The sequence below is a fragment of the Salvia hispanica genome, chromosome 4 (assembly GCF_023119035.1).
Source record: "Salvia hispanica cultivar TCC Black 2014 chromosome 4, UniMelb_Shisp_WGS_1.0, whole genome shotgun sequence".
Lineage (NCBI taxonomy): Eukaryota > Viridiplantae > Streptophyta > Magnoliopsida > Lamiales > Lamiaceae > Salvia > Salvia hispanica.
Genome location: NC_062968.1, coordinates 23,509,262 through 23,525,211, shown reverse-complemented (window position 1 = coordinate 23,525,211; position 15,950 = coordinate 23,509,262). Strand labels below are relative to the sequence as shown.

The following is a 15,950-nucleotide window of genomic DNA, read 5'->3' as shown; positions in this document are numbered from 1 at the left end:
CTGCTCCTTCTCGATCTTCAATTTCTCGAGCTGCTTTTGCATTTCCTGCAGCTACTTCTTGAAAGAAGACGCATCGGAAGGCTGTTGTTTCTCCTTTGCGGCGACAGGAGAGGGCTGCTTCGACACCGCAGCGTCGTTCTCGGAGCCATCGGAGGGGGTCGGCGGAGAGGGCTTGGCGAAGGCCATCTCAGCGGAGAAGGCGTCGCCGGCGGACGAGGTCGTGGAGATCGATTTCTGCAGAGCCTTTGTTAGGGTATCGGTTTCCTTGGCAAAGATGTCGGCGATCCAAGCGTCGCCGAATTGGGGGCGGAACATCCATGGCTGCTCCATCGCCATCAAATTATCAAATGCCATTGAAGAGAAACAACTGGATTTGAATTTTGAGCTACAAACAAGTTTCAATTATGGCATGAAACAACTGGATTTGAAAATTGAGTAGCGAGATGAGAAAGATTGGGTTACTTTGAGGAGAAAAATTGGGTGAATCTAGAGTGAATAGAGATGGCAGAAGGAATTACAGAGGTGATGAGAGGCGGATGGGGATAGTAATATGAAATTACCATTCTGCCCTTTCATAATTAATTAATCTAAAAATATTTATTGTGTGGCAAAATCTGGACCACTCATTTAATAAAAATGAGTGGCTGATATTGCATCTCATTTCTCAATTAGCCTAAATAATCTCAATTGATCACAATCTTATATATATATATATATATATATATATATATATATGGTCTTGTTAGGTTGAGATTATTTACCTTAATTAAGAAATGAGATGCAATATGGGCCATTAATCCACAAAATTCATGAAATGTCAACAGCCAGCATATTATGTCAACACGGGGGTATAATTGTCATTTCATTAATAAAATGGTGGAAAAAATAAAATTGTATTTCATATCATATCCTAAAACTCTCTCTAAAGCTCTCGCTGCAAAATTTGCTAATCTTCAAACCATTCATACAATTGAATGGATGTTGATATAGTTATATTCACATTATAAACAAGATCAATTTCACTAATTAGACTGTGCATTATAAACAAGATATTGACATAGTGTATGCTTGTTTGAATGACTGTTGACATAGTGATATTCACATTATAAACAGGATCGATTTCACTAATCGATATTCAAGAGGCCGCGGCCGATGAAATGCTTGGAGCCCTGCTGCTGGAGCGAGGATTTCCCGGAGAGACTGCTGTATTTGGACAGAAGCTCTTTGATGAGGTGTGTTTCGGTGAGGCACAGCTGTGGCTCCACTCCAATCCAAAATATGAAGCGTTTTCCTGAATGAATAAATGAATGAATGATGTGGTACATATATATATACTGTATGTTTTGGACCAGAGGATGTAATGGGGGAGGAGACGGGAGATGATATCGTGGTGGAGAGAAAGGCAGTCGTTGGCGGTGAAGTTGGGTCCATTGAGGAAGAACAAGTGTCTCAACAACAAATGCCTGATGTTGATGACAGTGGTGTTGGGTCTTCCCAAAACCTACTCCCAAAAGAATTCATACAGAATGTAGTGAAAAACATTAATCACATGAATTACGGGAAGATCAATCTTGTCAGGGTCCTTAAAGAAGCTCCCTCACACATCAAATCTAATTTTTTATTTGGATTGATGTGTGATATGGCTAGATCTGCACTTGGAAGCCAAACGGACTCCACTTGAATCTGTGGCCGACAAGTTTCTTCATTTGTCCAAGACGTTCCTTCAAGACAAGCCTGATACTTTTGATCACTTGAAAACAATATCTGAATCAATAGTTATTGCTGAAAAAGAAAAGGAAGTTCTTGAAGATTTGACTGAATTTCCAACTTTTAAATTTGGACATTTCTTTGATGAAGTAAGTACATCATTTTGTTTACATATGTTTCTCTGAGTTAACAATAGATTACTCCTACAGTTTATATACAACATTGTAGAACTAATTTACGATCAGTATACAAAAGAAAGAAACAGAGAAAATATCCCTACACCGCCAGGTTATGATCCTAAAGGGGTGAGCCAAATCTTATTTTTTGTTATTTAGAATTAATTCAAATTAATTTGATATTAATTATAAATTACGAATTCAATAGGGTGCTAAAGAAAAAGAAGTAAAAAGAACAAAAGAGGACACAATGGGTGATGAGAATAATGAACCAGCCTCTCCTATCTCACCACCAGCTGCTGGCCCAATGGATGACGCACAAGTTGAAACGAACAAATAAAAGCAACAAGAGAAAGGGAAAGAGAAAGAAAGAATATTGTTAAAATAAAATAACTAAAACTAAGATTAAATAGTATATTGTTTTTATAAAATGATTGAATTGTTGTTCACATGGATTGAAAGTTTAGTTGACATTTGGTTGTAATTGTTGTTGACATGATTTGTACGTGTTGTTGACATGACTTATAATTGTTGTTGGCATGGTTTCTATGTGTAGTTGACATGGCTTATAATTGTTGTTGACATGGTTCTATGTGTAGTTGACATGGCTTATAATTGTTGTTGACATGACTTATAATTGTTGTTAACATGGTTCTGTGTGTAGTTGACATAGTATGTAACATAGTTGACATGGTTTGTATGTGTAGTTAACACGATATGTACCGTAGTTGACATGACTTGTATGTGTCGTTGACACGATAAGCATCATAGTTGACATAATTATATTAGTTGTTGACATGGCTAGTATATATATAGTTGACATGATTTTTAATTGTAACTAACCTTAAAAACATGAATTATAATTTAGCATAATTAAATTATATGTTTAAGTAATCTTAAATTATATGACTACATCACCATGTGTAAGTAATCTTAAATTATATAGTTGGATGGGTTTTTAAACTATTATTGTGGATTCTGAATTTTGAACTTAGCAGTTATATCAAATGTTAATTAGTTCAACAAATTGTATTGAAATGTCAACAACTTGGTTGAAATGTCAACAACCTATAACCAAATGTTAACAGCTTGTATAAAGTGTCAACAACTCAGAAAACAAATATTATAATTAATAAAGAAAACCATAAGATAGATGTCAATAGAGAGCAAAATCAAATATCAACAACTAACAAGAAAATGTCAATAACTTTTAGTATATGTTAACAACTAAAAAACAACTCCGATTGTTGTTGACATGGCTTATAATTGTTGTTTACATGGTTTCTATGTGTAATTGACATTGTTTGTTCGTGTAGTTGACATAGTGTGTAACATAGTTCACATGGCTTGTACGTGTAGTTGACACGATATGTACCGTAGTTGACATGACTTGTATGTACCGTTGACACGATATGCACCATAGTTGACATGGCTTGTACGTGTAGTTGACACGATATGTACCGTAGTTGACATGACTTGTATGTACCGTTGACACGATATGCACCATAGTTGACATAATTATATTAGTTGTTGACATGGCTAGTATATATAGTTGACATGATTTTTAATTGTAATTAACCTTAAAAACATGAATTGTAATTGTAATTACCCCTCCAGGCAGGACTGGGGCAGCCTGGACGCCCTCATCAGCGAGTAGCACGGAGGCAAGTCTGACTCCAACTTGTATTGAAATGTCAACAACTTATAACCAAATGTCAACAGCTTGTATAAAGTGTGTACAACTTAGAAAACAAATCTTAAAATTAAAAAACAAAATCATACAATAGATGTCAATAGAGAGCAAAATCAAATATCAACAACGGGTCTTGTTAGGTTGAGATTTTTTAGCTTAATTGAGAATTGAGATGCATTTTCAGCCACTCATTCACAATTTTCGCGCAATGTCAACTACTCAAATATTATGTCAACTAGGGGGCATAATTGTCATTTTCGCGATGTCAACTACGAAGACATTATGTCAACTACGATGTCAACAACGAACATTATTTATGTCAACTACGATGTCAACAACAAACGTTATTTATGGCAACCACGATATCAACATCAAATGTTATTTATGTCAACTATTATGTCAACAACAACATTTTACAAATAATTAATATCAACAACGAATATTTTCATGTCAACGACCTATATTATTTATGTCAACAACAACGTTTTACATATAATTCATGTCAACAACAACGGTTTACATATAATTCATGTCAACAACAACGTTTTACATATAATCCATGTCAACAACAATGTTTTACATATAATTCATGTCGTTGAAGCCGGATTTGACTGCAGAACAATACGACAACGATCCAAGGGCCTTTGCTGCGAAGTCTAATATACGCTCCCTCACAGCTGCTTTAGACTTGTTAAATGTCACCTTCCCATAAAATAGTTCATGTTTTAATTTTCAATCAATCAATCAATTTCAAGTGCAGTTAGCATGTTATGCAGCATTGCAATCTTCAACCAAGTAATTCGAGTTTTATACTACACAACCGCGCTTGAAAAAATTAACCACACACAAGATTTCATGAATTATAAGATTAAGAACTGATGTAGGAGATTCACAATGTACCTGATGGTGGAAAAAGGATTCCAATACATGGAATGTTGATGAAGAGTTGATCTTATTAGCTATATGCAGAGCCTTAGAAGTTGCAAATTAATTATCATGGTAACTGCAATCCAATCAGATTCATCTCTCAAATTATGCAAATTGCATAAGCAAGCAATCATAAACGGAATGTATCCAACAGCTAAACGCAAACCCCTAGATAAAATACACACAAAAAAGCATCTTCCCCAATTCGATTTCACAAGCCTTAAAAAAAAGACCTAATCGTTTAAAATGTCAACAACTAAAAAATAACACTTATAATTCACATATCAATAGCCAGAATATCAAATGTCAACAATTCGTATTAAAATTTCAACAACTAAAAAATAACACTTATAATTCATATATCAATAGCCAGAATATCAAATGTCAACAACTTGCGTATCAAATGTCAATAGATTGTCAACAACTCGTATATAGTGCCAACAACTCAAAAATAATTTTTGTAATTAAAATATAACAACTATTTTATCTTATTTTTTTTATTTGACACAAGTTCTGGGATTATGATCATATAACACATGTCAATAGCGTATATCAAATGTCAACACAAGTTAGTCCTCTTCATCTCCAACATTTCCCCCAAATTATTTAACCTAATTTTCAATTCCATCACCCAAAGTAACGAAATTCCTAATCAAACAAATACTAACAAACTAATGTACTTCTACAGTTCTATATCTATTTCTGGTATATCAAAATGTGGAATTCATAAAATCGAGAAAGGAAATTACAAACAGAAAATCCGATAATCAGAAAGTAGAAACTCACATTTCTCTTCTTTAATTTGGAATTTCCTCCGGTGGAAGCGGTGGTCTGGCCTTTGAGCAAATCAAGGCTTCCTCACCTTCTCCACCTCAATCGCCGACAACTCCATCTTAATTGGAAAACGCTCCAATTGTCTCGGATCCCGTACAACCGCGACGCCATTCGGTCCCCGGACCGAGCCGTCGTCGACCAGCTGAAGGCGCTCTCCGATCTCAAGCAACGTTATGTGAATCAACAAATCGATTTGTCGCCGCCGCACGAGGTGCTCATGCTGGCGGAGATTCAAGAGCGTTAGTCACTGTTGAAGACGTACGAGATCACCATGAAGCAAATGCAGGCCGAGATCGACGCCAAGGAGGCACGAATCGCGTCTCTACAGAACCACCTGCGAAAATCCGTTGAGAGGAAGATGAATGCAAGTGGATCCACCTCGATTCTCTTTGGAATCGGATTCTCCGACGTCAGTCATAAGGATTTCAATCGCCGACAGCTCCGCTGCAACGACAAAGGTTTTCCGATTAACTGCGGCGGATTCAGCACGGAGGAGGCGGTGAGAAGGAAGGGGATTTAGAGAGAGAATGTAGAGAGGTCAGAAATCACGGGAGACTGTTTCAATAGAGGTTGTTTTCATTTGTTTTCATTGAATTTTATATTATATCCTTTCATAATAAATTAATCTAAAAATATTTTTTGTGTGGCAAAATCTGGACAACTCATTTAATAAAATTGAGTGGCTGATATGGCATCTCATTTCTCAATTAGCCTAAAAAATTTCAATTGATCATGGACCTATATATATATACCCCTATATAGGGATGTATTCAAATATTTTTCATATCTTTTGTCATTTTTCCTTCTTAATCCTAGCCCCACAATTTTGTCATCTGACGGTTAGATTAATGCCACGTGTCATTTAATAATGCACATTTTCATTCTAATAATGCACAGCGGCTAATAATGCACATTTTCATTCTAATAATGCACAGCGGATAATAATGCAACATTATAGACTAATAATGCATTGATCACAACCATCCAATTCAAGGATCCAAGGGCTGAGATTAAGAAGGAAATAGGACACTTAGGGTGCAAAGGAGCCTAACGCACCCCTATATAGGGATATATATATATATATATATATATATAAATAAATCTATTGAACCTCAAAATAATTAATAACTTCATTTTTTAAGATTAGTGGATTTATCATTATATAAACGAACAAAAATGTACTAGGGGTTTAAAAGCAGCTAAATTATGGCATATTAAGCTCCATACAAAAGTTTGAACTAAAGAGAAAAAAATTACTAATTGAAACACATTAATCCAAGGATAGAACAACATATAGGTACACCAACCTAGCATATAACATAAAAAAGTTTCATTACAATTCAGCTCTTGGGTCATGCACTAGATTAATTGTTTCTGATATATATATCAGAAAGATAGTAATAAATGATTTTACAACTTTTGCATAACCCATACAGCCTGCATTTTTTCCCCATGAGTTTTTCAACAAGTAATATAGTCCCAACTCAGCCTCGTAAAAATACCCAATGGCGGACGCAGGATTTTTATACTGGGGGTTCTAAACTACTGTAACAATTGTTACATATTTTTGGTGTCAATATAGACAGAAACAATCCCAATACGAACAATATAATACATGCTATATTTTTATGAGGCTAAATAATATTGAAGAATATTTTTTTTAAATAAAAATATAACTTTAAAATTAAATTTACTACTATAGTATAATATCTCTGTTCCTTGCTAATTGGGACACTTGTTTTGGACACGGAGATTAAGAATAGTGTGTTTAGTACGTGAAAATTAAAATACAAAATTGAAAATCTACTAAAAGCAAACATAAAGAAATGAGAAAATTGAAAAACATAACTGAATATCCAAACATAGAGAAATGAGAAAGCTGAAAAACATAACAAAATGGAACTATTTTCGGCGCTGGGAATTAAACCCCAGATCTCTGGGATAAAAGAGCAACTTATTAACCAACTGGGCTATGTCAAATTTTGGTAAGTACAGTATAAATATGTAATATATAGGAACTTTCAAAATTGTTTGGGGTTCCATTGGACCCCCAAGCCCCTCCGTATGTCCGCCACTAGAATACCCAACTACCAAGACAACGTGACCTATACTCGGCATCCCAGATTGTGTTCCCCTTGATATATTCTCTACAAAATTCAAATTATATAAATATTAATAACATCATAAATTTATAAATTAAAAAAAAAAATACCAACTTAACACTCACCGATGGAGGCCCACTATGTTGATGTCCGGCAAAGCGCCTAAAACTCGGATATAGTTCAACTGTGACCATAAGTGGTGGTTTTTGTTGAATAGCTTCAACATTGTTGGGGTCTATCGACAACATGTTTTCGATATACGTCTTGTAGTTCGACTATATTTTCAGCCCACCCATATTTCAACTTGGATAAGAAATAAATAATGTCGACGATAGCAATAGCTATACCACCAGTAGCTACAAAATTAAAAGGTTGCAAGTATATAAGTTGGAATCATGTAAAAATAATAAATGAATAAAAAGGAAAGAAAGAAAGAAAGAAATACCTATATTGCCTTGATCTCGCACTTCCAACACCCGAGTATCAAACGAAGTTAAGTGACAAAAAGTCATTCCGGTAAAGTATAAATCGTGATGTGGATCCATTTATCTGCGTGAATTAAAAGGTGAAAAAATGAATTACGATCAAACCTTTCAAAAGAGTAGTAGTAATAATCTAAGAGATAATTAAATAATTAAATTTAAATATTTCTAAGTTGTTTTCCTAGAGCTTTGCATGACGAAAATTAATTACCTTTTGCTTTTGGTAGAGAGAGTTGATGCACAGTTTCTCTTTAGTGCTGGCTCTTGTGTGAAATTTGATGAGTTGCAAAGGCTGGTTTAAATAACAAGCCTTCTTTCTCTTATTGCCGACACGTGTTGGGAGTTTAATTTCGCGAGTGATGGCTAAGGTTAGACTGATTTCATTCATGCACCAAGTGATGTGTGCAACCAATAAAAAAATATTAGGAGTACTGATTGGAGAACTATTATCCAACAGGTATTATTAGAACATCTCTAAGGGAGAAGGTATATAGAAAAGGTATATCATCTATATACCTTCTTAAAAAGTGAAATATATCCTTTAAAAAAAATATACTCTAAAGGAAAAAGGTACTCCCTCCGTCCCACTTAAAATGCAATATTTGGAGATCGGCACGGGATTTTATGTAGTGTTGTTTTGTGAGTGAAAGAAGAGAGAGTAAAGTAAGAGAGATGAAAAAGTAGAGATAGAATTGTTTCCATTTTAGGAAACGTTTCATTTTTAATGGGACAGCCAAAAAAGGAAAACGTTTCATTTTTAATGGGACAGAGGGAGTATATAGGAAGATAAATGATTTTTTAAACATAGAATAATAGTACAAAATGCATTAAAAAACATAAAGTGTGATATCTTCTCACTTGGAGAATGGTTTTTCATGAAAAAAAAAGACAAATATGGTAATTATAAAATTTTACCTCTCTATTGATGGAGAGGTAAAGATACCTCTTCAAAATGAAAAAAAAGTTTAATACCTTCTCAAATACCTCTTCCCTTGGAGAATGATTTTCATGAAAAAAAGGTAAATATGGTAGTTATATTAGTTTACGTCTCTATTTACCTCTCCCTTTGGAGATGCTCTTTCAAGCCGTAAGAAAAACAAAAAAGAAATCTTTGAATTGCAAAATTAAACTCCCAACACGTGTCAGCAATAAGAGAAAGAAAAAACATTAATAGTGATTATAATGTACTCCCTCCGTCCCATAAAAGTTGAGACAAAACTTTTGGGTACAGAGATTAAGAATTTATATTAAATAAATAGGAGAGATGAAAAAAGTAGGAAAGATAAGAGAGAGTAAAGTAAATGATGGAATAAAGTAAGAGTGATTAGATATTTTGTCTTTTGTTAGAAAAGGAAATGACTCAACTTTATTGGGACAGACTAAAAAAAATACGACTCAACTTTTATGAGACGGAGGAAGTATATATTAAATACTTGGATGAATCTTGTGAGTTTCCATGACGAGACTTTCCATAAACTAAATTGATTGGTCATGTATGACTTCCATACATTATACATCACAGTTTCATCCAAGTTTTTAATATATACATTAAATGTATACATTATACATCACTATTATACATCCAAGTTTCATGACCAATCAACTCACAAGAGTATTCATCCAAGTTTTAAATGTATACATTATACATCACTATTAATATTGTTATATCCGTAGATGAATGCATTTCATTTTCCTTCAGTCTTCTCTTAATTCTTGACAATGTATATTACTATATTTGTCTAAATTGGTAAGAGGTCTTATTTTGTAGCTGTGATAATACTATTTATAACTATACTGCTTTGATCTTAATCTCAACATCCTAGCTTATAACTTTGTACTCCCTCCGTCCCAATAAATATGAAACGTTTGTTTTTCGGCACATAATTTTATGTAGTGTTGTTTTATGAGTTAAAGAAGATAGAGTAAAGTAAGAGAGAGGGAAAAGTAGAGATAAAGTTATTTCTATTTTAAGAAAATGTTTCATTTTTAATGGGACAACTCAAAAAGGAAAATGTTTCATTTCTAATGGGACAAAGGGAGTACATGTCATTTCGATTAGGGTTTGTGTAAGTTTATTGCGCTTAAAATTGTCTCAACATCTCATATTTTCCAACTTTTCGTTGCATCTTTTCACAATGGTAGAAGCAGGAGATTACTTCACAAAATTAGCAATCAATCAATGGAACTAATATAGATGTAGATGACGTACGTTTGATTAAATTGGTCAAAAACTATTATTGACCAATAAATGCAATATGGAGTATATGACAATTCATTATTGATTCCTTCAACTTTTAAGAATCATCCACCAACTCCTGACTCCTCTATGAATGCAGCTATGTTAGTATTCTCGAAATTATTGCATCAATTTATTGATAGTATTCACGATTTTAGCTATTACGTACAAGTTGTAGTAAGTCACTAGGTACAAGTTCTATTCTAGTGCATATTTGCATTACATCATTTATTTATGGAGTACTACTACTTTTCAGTTGTAAGAAAAAGCAACATGAAAAAAGACAAAATATATTATTGATCTCTTCATATATAAGCTCACACATTTATCCACAAAATTATACATTGATCTCTTCGGATATAAGCTCACACATTTTATCCACAAAATTATACATCACTTATACATTTATCTACAAAATTATTTCACAGAAAGCTCAGCCACACGACACCTTATAGCATTCCCGATCAGCAAACTCCTGTCACGCCTTTACTTCCGTGACCAAAAGAAATCAATCACTTGTAATGATAAATTACATGAGTTATATGGTAATGATGCGCTCAGTTGGGAAGACGCTTCCCCTCCAACCAATAAATCGGGGATTCGAGTTCACATGAAAATAGACGGAAAATCATTATTGATCTTCTTCTTTAAAAAAATTACATGAATTGTATTAATGGATTACATGGCCCACGTGCCCAATCTTTTTTATGCAAAAATTTCGCAGCGGTGCAAGCAGGATTGAGAAGAAGAGTGAAGCCGGAGCCTTGTTCATGGCTACTCTACTTCATCAACACTAGCGTCTCCCTCCTTCATTCATCCATCCATGAGCCATCACCTCTGCAATTCCAGCTATGAATTAGGGATTTTATATGCTTCCTGACCTTATAGTATACATGTTCAATTGAATTGAAATCTGCGCTTGAAATTGCTGATCCAAAGTGTATGTAATTTTAGTTATCCATGTTCATTTGTACATTGCTCAAGAGTATTTGGCAAGCCTTGAATGTCTGTGGATTGTGAGTGAGAGGAAAATGTGTTTGGTTGGTTGGTTCTGAAACCGTGTTGAATAAGTGATGCACGCCATACATCACGGTGCATGGAGCGAGCGAGCATGAGTTATTTGCTTAAAATGAATAAATAACGGAACAGCAGGAGGGAGAAGAGGCAGCGGCAACAGAGGCTAAATTTCATTCAGTCATGCAAAGTCTTGTGTGTGATCATTGAGGGTCGAGTGATTCTCTCCGAATTTTCTTTCTCAATTTGTGACTGTTACATTGCTACTGAATTCCATTCCGTTTCTTCATCTTAATTTTTCTGAGTTCATTTACAGCATCCTGAGAATTAAAAGTCGGTTTTCAAGATGATCAACCATATACACAGTCAGTCCTACTACTAAAGGGAGAGCTCATTGACTACTTCTAAATGCTACATACAAAATGTAGTTGCGCTTCTCACTTCCGATCCATTGGTTTAAACCTCCAATCCTCGACCTTATAGGCTCCTTCAAGACTTCTTCACTCCCAGTCCATTAGGGACTCGGAATCAGAACACGAACCCCCACCAATACACATAACTCCGGCACCATCACCATCAGAATGGACAGCAACTTGTTGAGGTAAAAACCTCCACTCCTCGACCAAATATTCTACTACACCACGTCTTTGTTTTGATACCATCCCTTGGACAGTCTTGACGACATCAAGAAACTTAAAACGACCATTAATTTGCTTCACAGTAAATGTTAGAAGGCTCAACTCATGTGGTATGTTCCTCACATCATTTATAAAACTGCCCACCGCGTACATTTCTCCATGACACTGCATCACACACCCCAACCAACAAAAACTGATCAAAACACACACACTTGTAAATGTGTGAGTATATAGACAGGAGAATCTAGCTACTAACCTTGGCATCAGCATTAATTTTGTTAACAATAGCTTCCATCTTTACCCTCAAGTTATCTCGATAAAAAGCATTAGCCAGCTCAAAGTCTTCGTCAAGCGCCATTCCCGTTCCAGCATGAAAGAAGGGCAGGAAACAATATCATACCCCTAGCAGGCAGAAATTTCAAATTAATTGCGAAAAAACGATACAATCGGCAATATCATATCCCTGCAAGTACCAGATTCAAATTCATTGCGAAAAAAACGATTAATTGGCGAATTGGGGGAAAATAAACCCTAATTTGAGAAAAGAGGAAAATTGAATTAATCACCCACCCTGCTCTGTCGAAGTAGCCGGAAGAAATCCTTGCATTCAGGCATGTAAGATTTATGATCCTGGTATGTACCGAGAGATTTGCCCATGAGAAAGTAGGGTTGAAGCAAGCCATATTTGAGTTGCGGGGAATCCTCCAGCGGCGGCCACTCCGTTCCCCAATCCCGTTGATCAACAACCCCAAATCCAAATCCACCGTTTAGCATCGTCGGAAAATTGACAAAAAGATCACGCAGAGGTTTTACACTTAGAGCAACTCCAAGGGTAGAAGGTAAATGAAAATGGTATATCATGTTTATACCTTCTCAAAAATTGCAATATGCCTTTCCAAAAATCAATCAACTCCAAGGATAAAAAGTATATAGAAAGATATATCATTTAAAAAAAATAAAATAATAGTACAAACATTAAAAAAGCATAAAGTGTAATGAAAAGAAGGTAAATATGGTGGTTATATGATTTTACCTCTCCATCAATGGAGAGGTAAAGATACCTCTTCAAAATGGAAAAAAAGTATAATACCTTCTCAAATACCTCTCCCCTTGGAGAATGTTTTTTCATAAAGAAAAGGTAAATATAGTAGTTATATTAGTTTACCTCTCCATTTACTTCTCTCCTTGGAGATGCTCTTACACTCATGGATTGTTGCCTAGTTTTTCTTTTTATATTCTTTTTGCCTTTTCCTTTAATAAAAAGCATTTTTCCATATATATCAAATTCGGCCATATATATGTTTTGCCATCTACAAATAAATATAATAATTTACTAATACTATATATATTATCACATGTCAACATATGTGAAATTTGTGTTTATTATGTTAATTAGATTTAATTGTCTAATATCACATTTTTTTTGTAATAGTATCGGACTCTTATTACGATATCGTGTGCAGATTGTGTTCAAAATATCATTTTTTAAATAGAAAATTTCTAGTTTTAAGAAACAAATAATACTAGGAAAGAACTTCCATTTTTTTTTATAAAAAAAAAAAGAAGTTTTTAATTTTCTAATTTTAAAAAACAGACTACAAAATGAAAGAATTTATAATTTGATAAGAGGGAAGAAATATATGGTTTTTAAAGGTCCAACACACACGGACGAAATTGGGCCATGAATAATGTAGAGTATTCTCTCTCTTAATTTAGGTTTTTTTTCCCAATTTGATGATTATAATACATGTTGATTTAGGACTCAGTTTCATAAAAAAATAGATATGAGAAGATATGTAAAACAAGATAAGAAATATGGACTTTATGTCAAAATATGCAAAGATATGAATTTTTTTCGTTGGTTGTTTGATTGAAAAGAAATTATCTAAATTTGTATAACATATAAATATAACATGGCTTAACTTGAACTTGGTGGGTTATATAAACATGGTTAAAGCTATAATTTTAGTAAGATTGGATAGAGCTCTTGTCTTATATTGGGTTTTGAATTAAGCTTAACTATGATATTAAACAATTAGAAATATCCGTATATAGTTCTCTATCTCAGTATTACTAACTTATCAAACACGCCCTGTCTCCTTTTCTTTCCCCAATATGATTATTATGTATAGTGCAAACTTAATATCCTATTTCTCCCTCTGTGTTTAGGGTTTTTTCCGCCAATTCGATGATCATAATACATGTTGATCAAATCTCCTCTTTGATTTAGGGTTTCTTTCCCCAATATGATTATATATAATGCAAATTTAATCTCCTCTTTCTCCCTCTGAATTTAGGTTTTTTCCCCCAAATTCGATGATTGCACCACTACGTGCTAATATAATCTCTAAGAGCATCCGCAATGGTCGGCTAGCGACCGGCTAGCCGATTCGTCGCGCTAGCCGAACCATTGCAATCGGCAAACACGAAATCGGCGAGCGGATCGGCGTGGGCGGCCGATCGGCTAGCCGCCATTGTGGCGGCCCGATCGGCCAGCGCCGATTTTTGATTTTTTTTTTTTTAAAAATCATATATAAACGCGATTTTCGTTTCATTTTCATTTGCACCACTTGTTTTAACGAGTTTTCTCTCTCTCTAACTTTCTGTACAAGGGCATCATCGAGCGATGAGTAACGCGGGTGGTAGCGGTAGTGGTAGTGGTGTGGATCCTGAGGAGTACGAACGGAGGATGAACGAGGCTATGGAGGCCTACATGAACCGCGGGATGGAGCGGTACATGCGTATGGTGGAACAGCAGGCGATACCTCGCCCTCCACGAGTTGTCCACCACCGAGCGGTGATTGATCGGGATCACGTAGCTGCACATCGGCGGCTGTACGAGGACTACTTTGCAGTAGTACCCGCGGTTTCCCGCCAACATGTTCCGGCGGCGTTTTAGAATGCGCAGGGAGTTGTTTATGCGCATCGTTGGGGCATTGGAGCTTCAATATCTGTGTTTCCGCTTCAGGCACGATGCGGCTGGCAGACCCGGCCACACCCCTATCCAACGGCGGCAATTAGGCAGTTGGCCTACGGAGGCGCGGCGGACATGTGGGATGAGTACCTCCACATCGGTGAGTCGTCGGCCACTGAAATGTCCGAAGGAGTTCTGTGGGGTGTGATCAGCATTTTCGGTGAGCGGTACCTTCGAAACCCTACTCCCGAAGATTGTCGAATTTGATGCGGATGCACGGGGAGAAGCATGGGTCCCCGGGATGTTAGCAAAGGCATAGACGTATGCATCGTGGGAGTGGAAGAACTGTCCGACCCCCGGGAAGGGGGCCTACACGACCGGCTACAAGTCAAAGAACCCCACGATAATCCTCGAGGCCGTAGCTGATTACCGGCTGTGGATCCGGCATGCGTATTTTGGGGTAGCCGGGTCGAACAACGACCTCAACGTCCTGAACTCGTCTCCCCTCTTCAACGAGAAGTGCCAGGGCGTCGGTCCAGCCGTCTCTTTTGTGGCCAACGGCAACCGGCATGATATGGGCTACTACTTGGCGGATGGGATATACCTCGGTGGCCGGTCTTTGTGAAGACGATCCGACAAACAAGTGATGAAAAGAAGGCCTACTTTGCGCAACGACAGGAGTCGGCGCGCAAGGACGTGGAGCGCGCATTTGGTGTGCTCCAGTCTCGATGGGCGGCAATTAAGGGCCCAACGCGTTTGTGGGATGTCGGATGCGTTTCCGAGATAATGTACGCCTGCATTATCCTGCACAACATGATCGTCGAAGACGAAGGCGTACAAATGACTAGTTGGGTCAATGACGATGAAGCCGGTCCAAGCCACGGAACGGCCAACCCTAGTGTACGTCGGGGGTACCTCTCGATGAAGCCGGCCGACTCAAGGAATTTGCCAACATGCGCCAAGTGGATGCTCATATTCAACTCCAAAAGGATATAATTGAAGAGTTGTGGGCACGGAGGATTGCACGACGATAGTTTTTTTTCTTTATTATGCATGTAATTTTTTTTTATCTATGTAACTTTTTTTAATGCAATTAATGAATTTTCCCGTATATGGGTCGTAAATTTAATTCCGTATTTTAATCGTAATTTTAATTCCGTAAATGTAGTATATTTTGAATTGTTTTTATTGCGGCTGGCCTATGGCTGGCCTAAATCTGACGTGGCA

At 36.2% G+C, this 15,950-nt stretch overlaps 2 protein-coding genes and 1 long non-coding RNA gene across 4 annotated transcripts; all 3 read right to left on the bottom strand.

The window, feature by feature from the left end:
• Nucleotides 1-51: 51 nt before the first annotated feature.
• LOC125220702 lies at nucleotides 52-354 on the bottom strand. Its single transcript, XM_048122851.1, has one exon. It carries the CDS (start codon nucleotides 352-354, stop codon nucleotides 52-54), a length of 303 nt encoding a protein of 100 aa, XP_047978808.1.
• A 6,275-nt stretch (nucleotides 355-6,629) lies between these two features.
• On the bottom strand, nucleotides 6,630-8,181 carry LOC125217992. Its single transcript, XR_007175855.1, has 4 exons — nucleotides 8,133-8,181; nucleotides 7,885-7,988; nucleotides 7,565-7,795; nucleotides 6,630-7,484 (listed from the first exon to the last, which is right to left on the bottom strand). It is a non-coding gene; the product is annotated as an uncharacterized LOC125217992 (long non-coding RNA).
• A 3,311-nt stretch (nucleotides 8,182-11,492) lies between these two features.
• Nucleotides 11,493-12,629, bottom strand: LOC125218047. Of its 2 annotated transcripts, none has more exons than XM_048119643.1 (3): nucleotides 12,380-12,629; nucleotides 12,066-12,272; nucleotides 11,493-11,974 (listed from the first exon to the last, which is right to left on the bottom strand). In XM_048119643.1, the coding sequence occupies exons 2-3, from the start codon at nucleotides 12,165-12,167 to the stop codon at nucleotides 11,672-11,674; spliced, it is 405 nt and encodes a 134-aa protein (XP_047975600.1). In that variant the 5' UTR covers nucleotides 12,168-12,272; nucleotides 12,380-12,629; the 3' UTR covers nucleotides 11,493-11,671. The 2 variants fall into 2 exon arrangements, with proteins under 2 accessions (XP_047975600.1, XP_047975599.1); XM_048119642.1 differs by having other exon boundaries at nucleotides 12,066-12,211.
• Nucleotides 12,630-15,950: the final 3,321 nt, after the last annotated feature.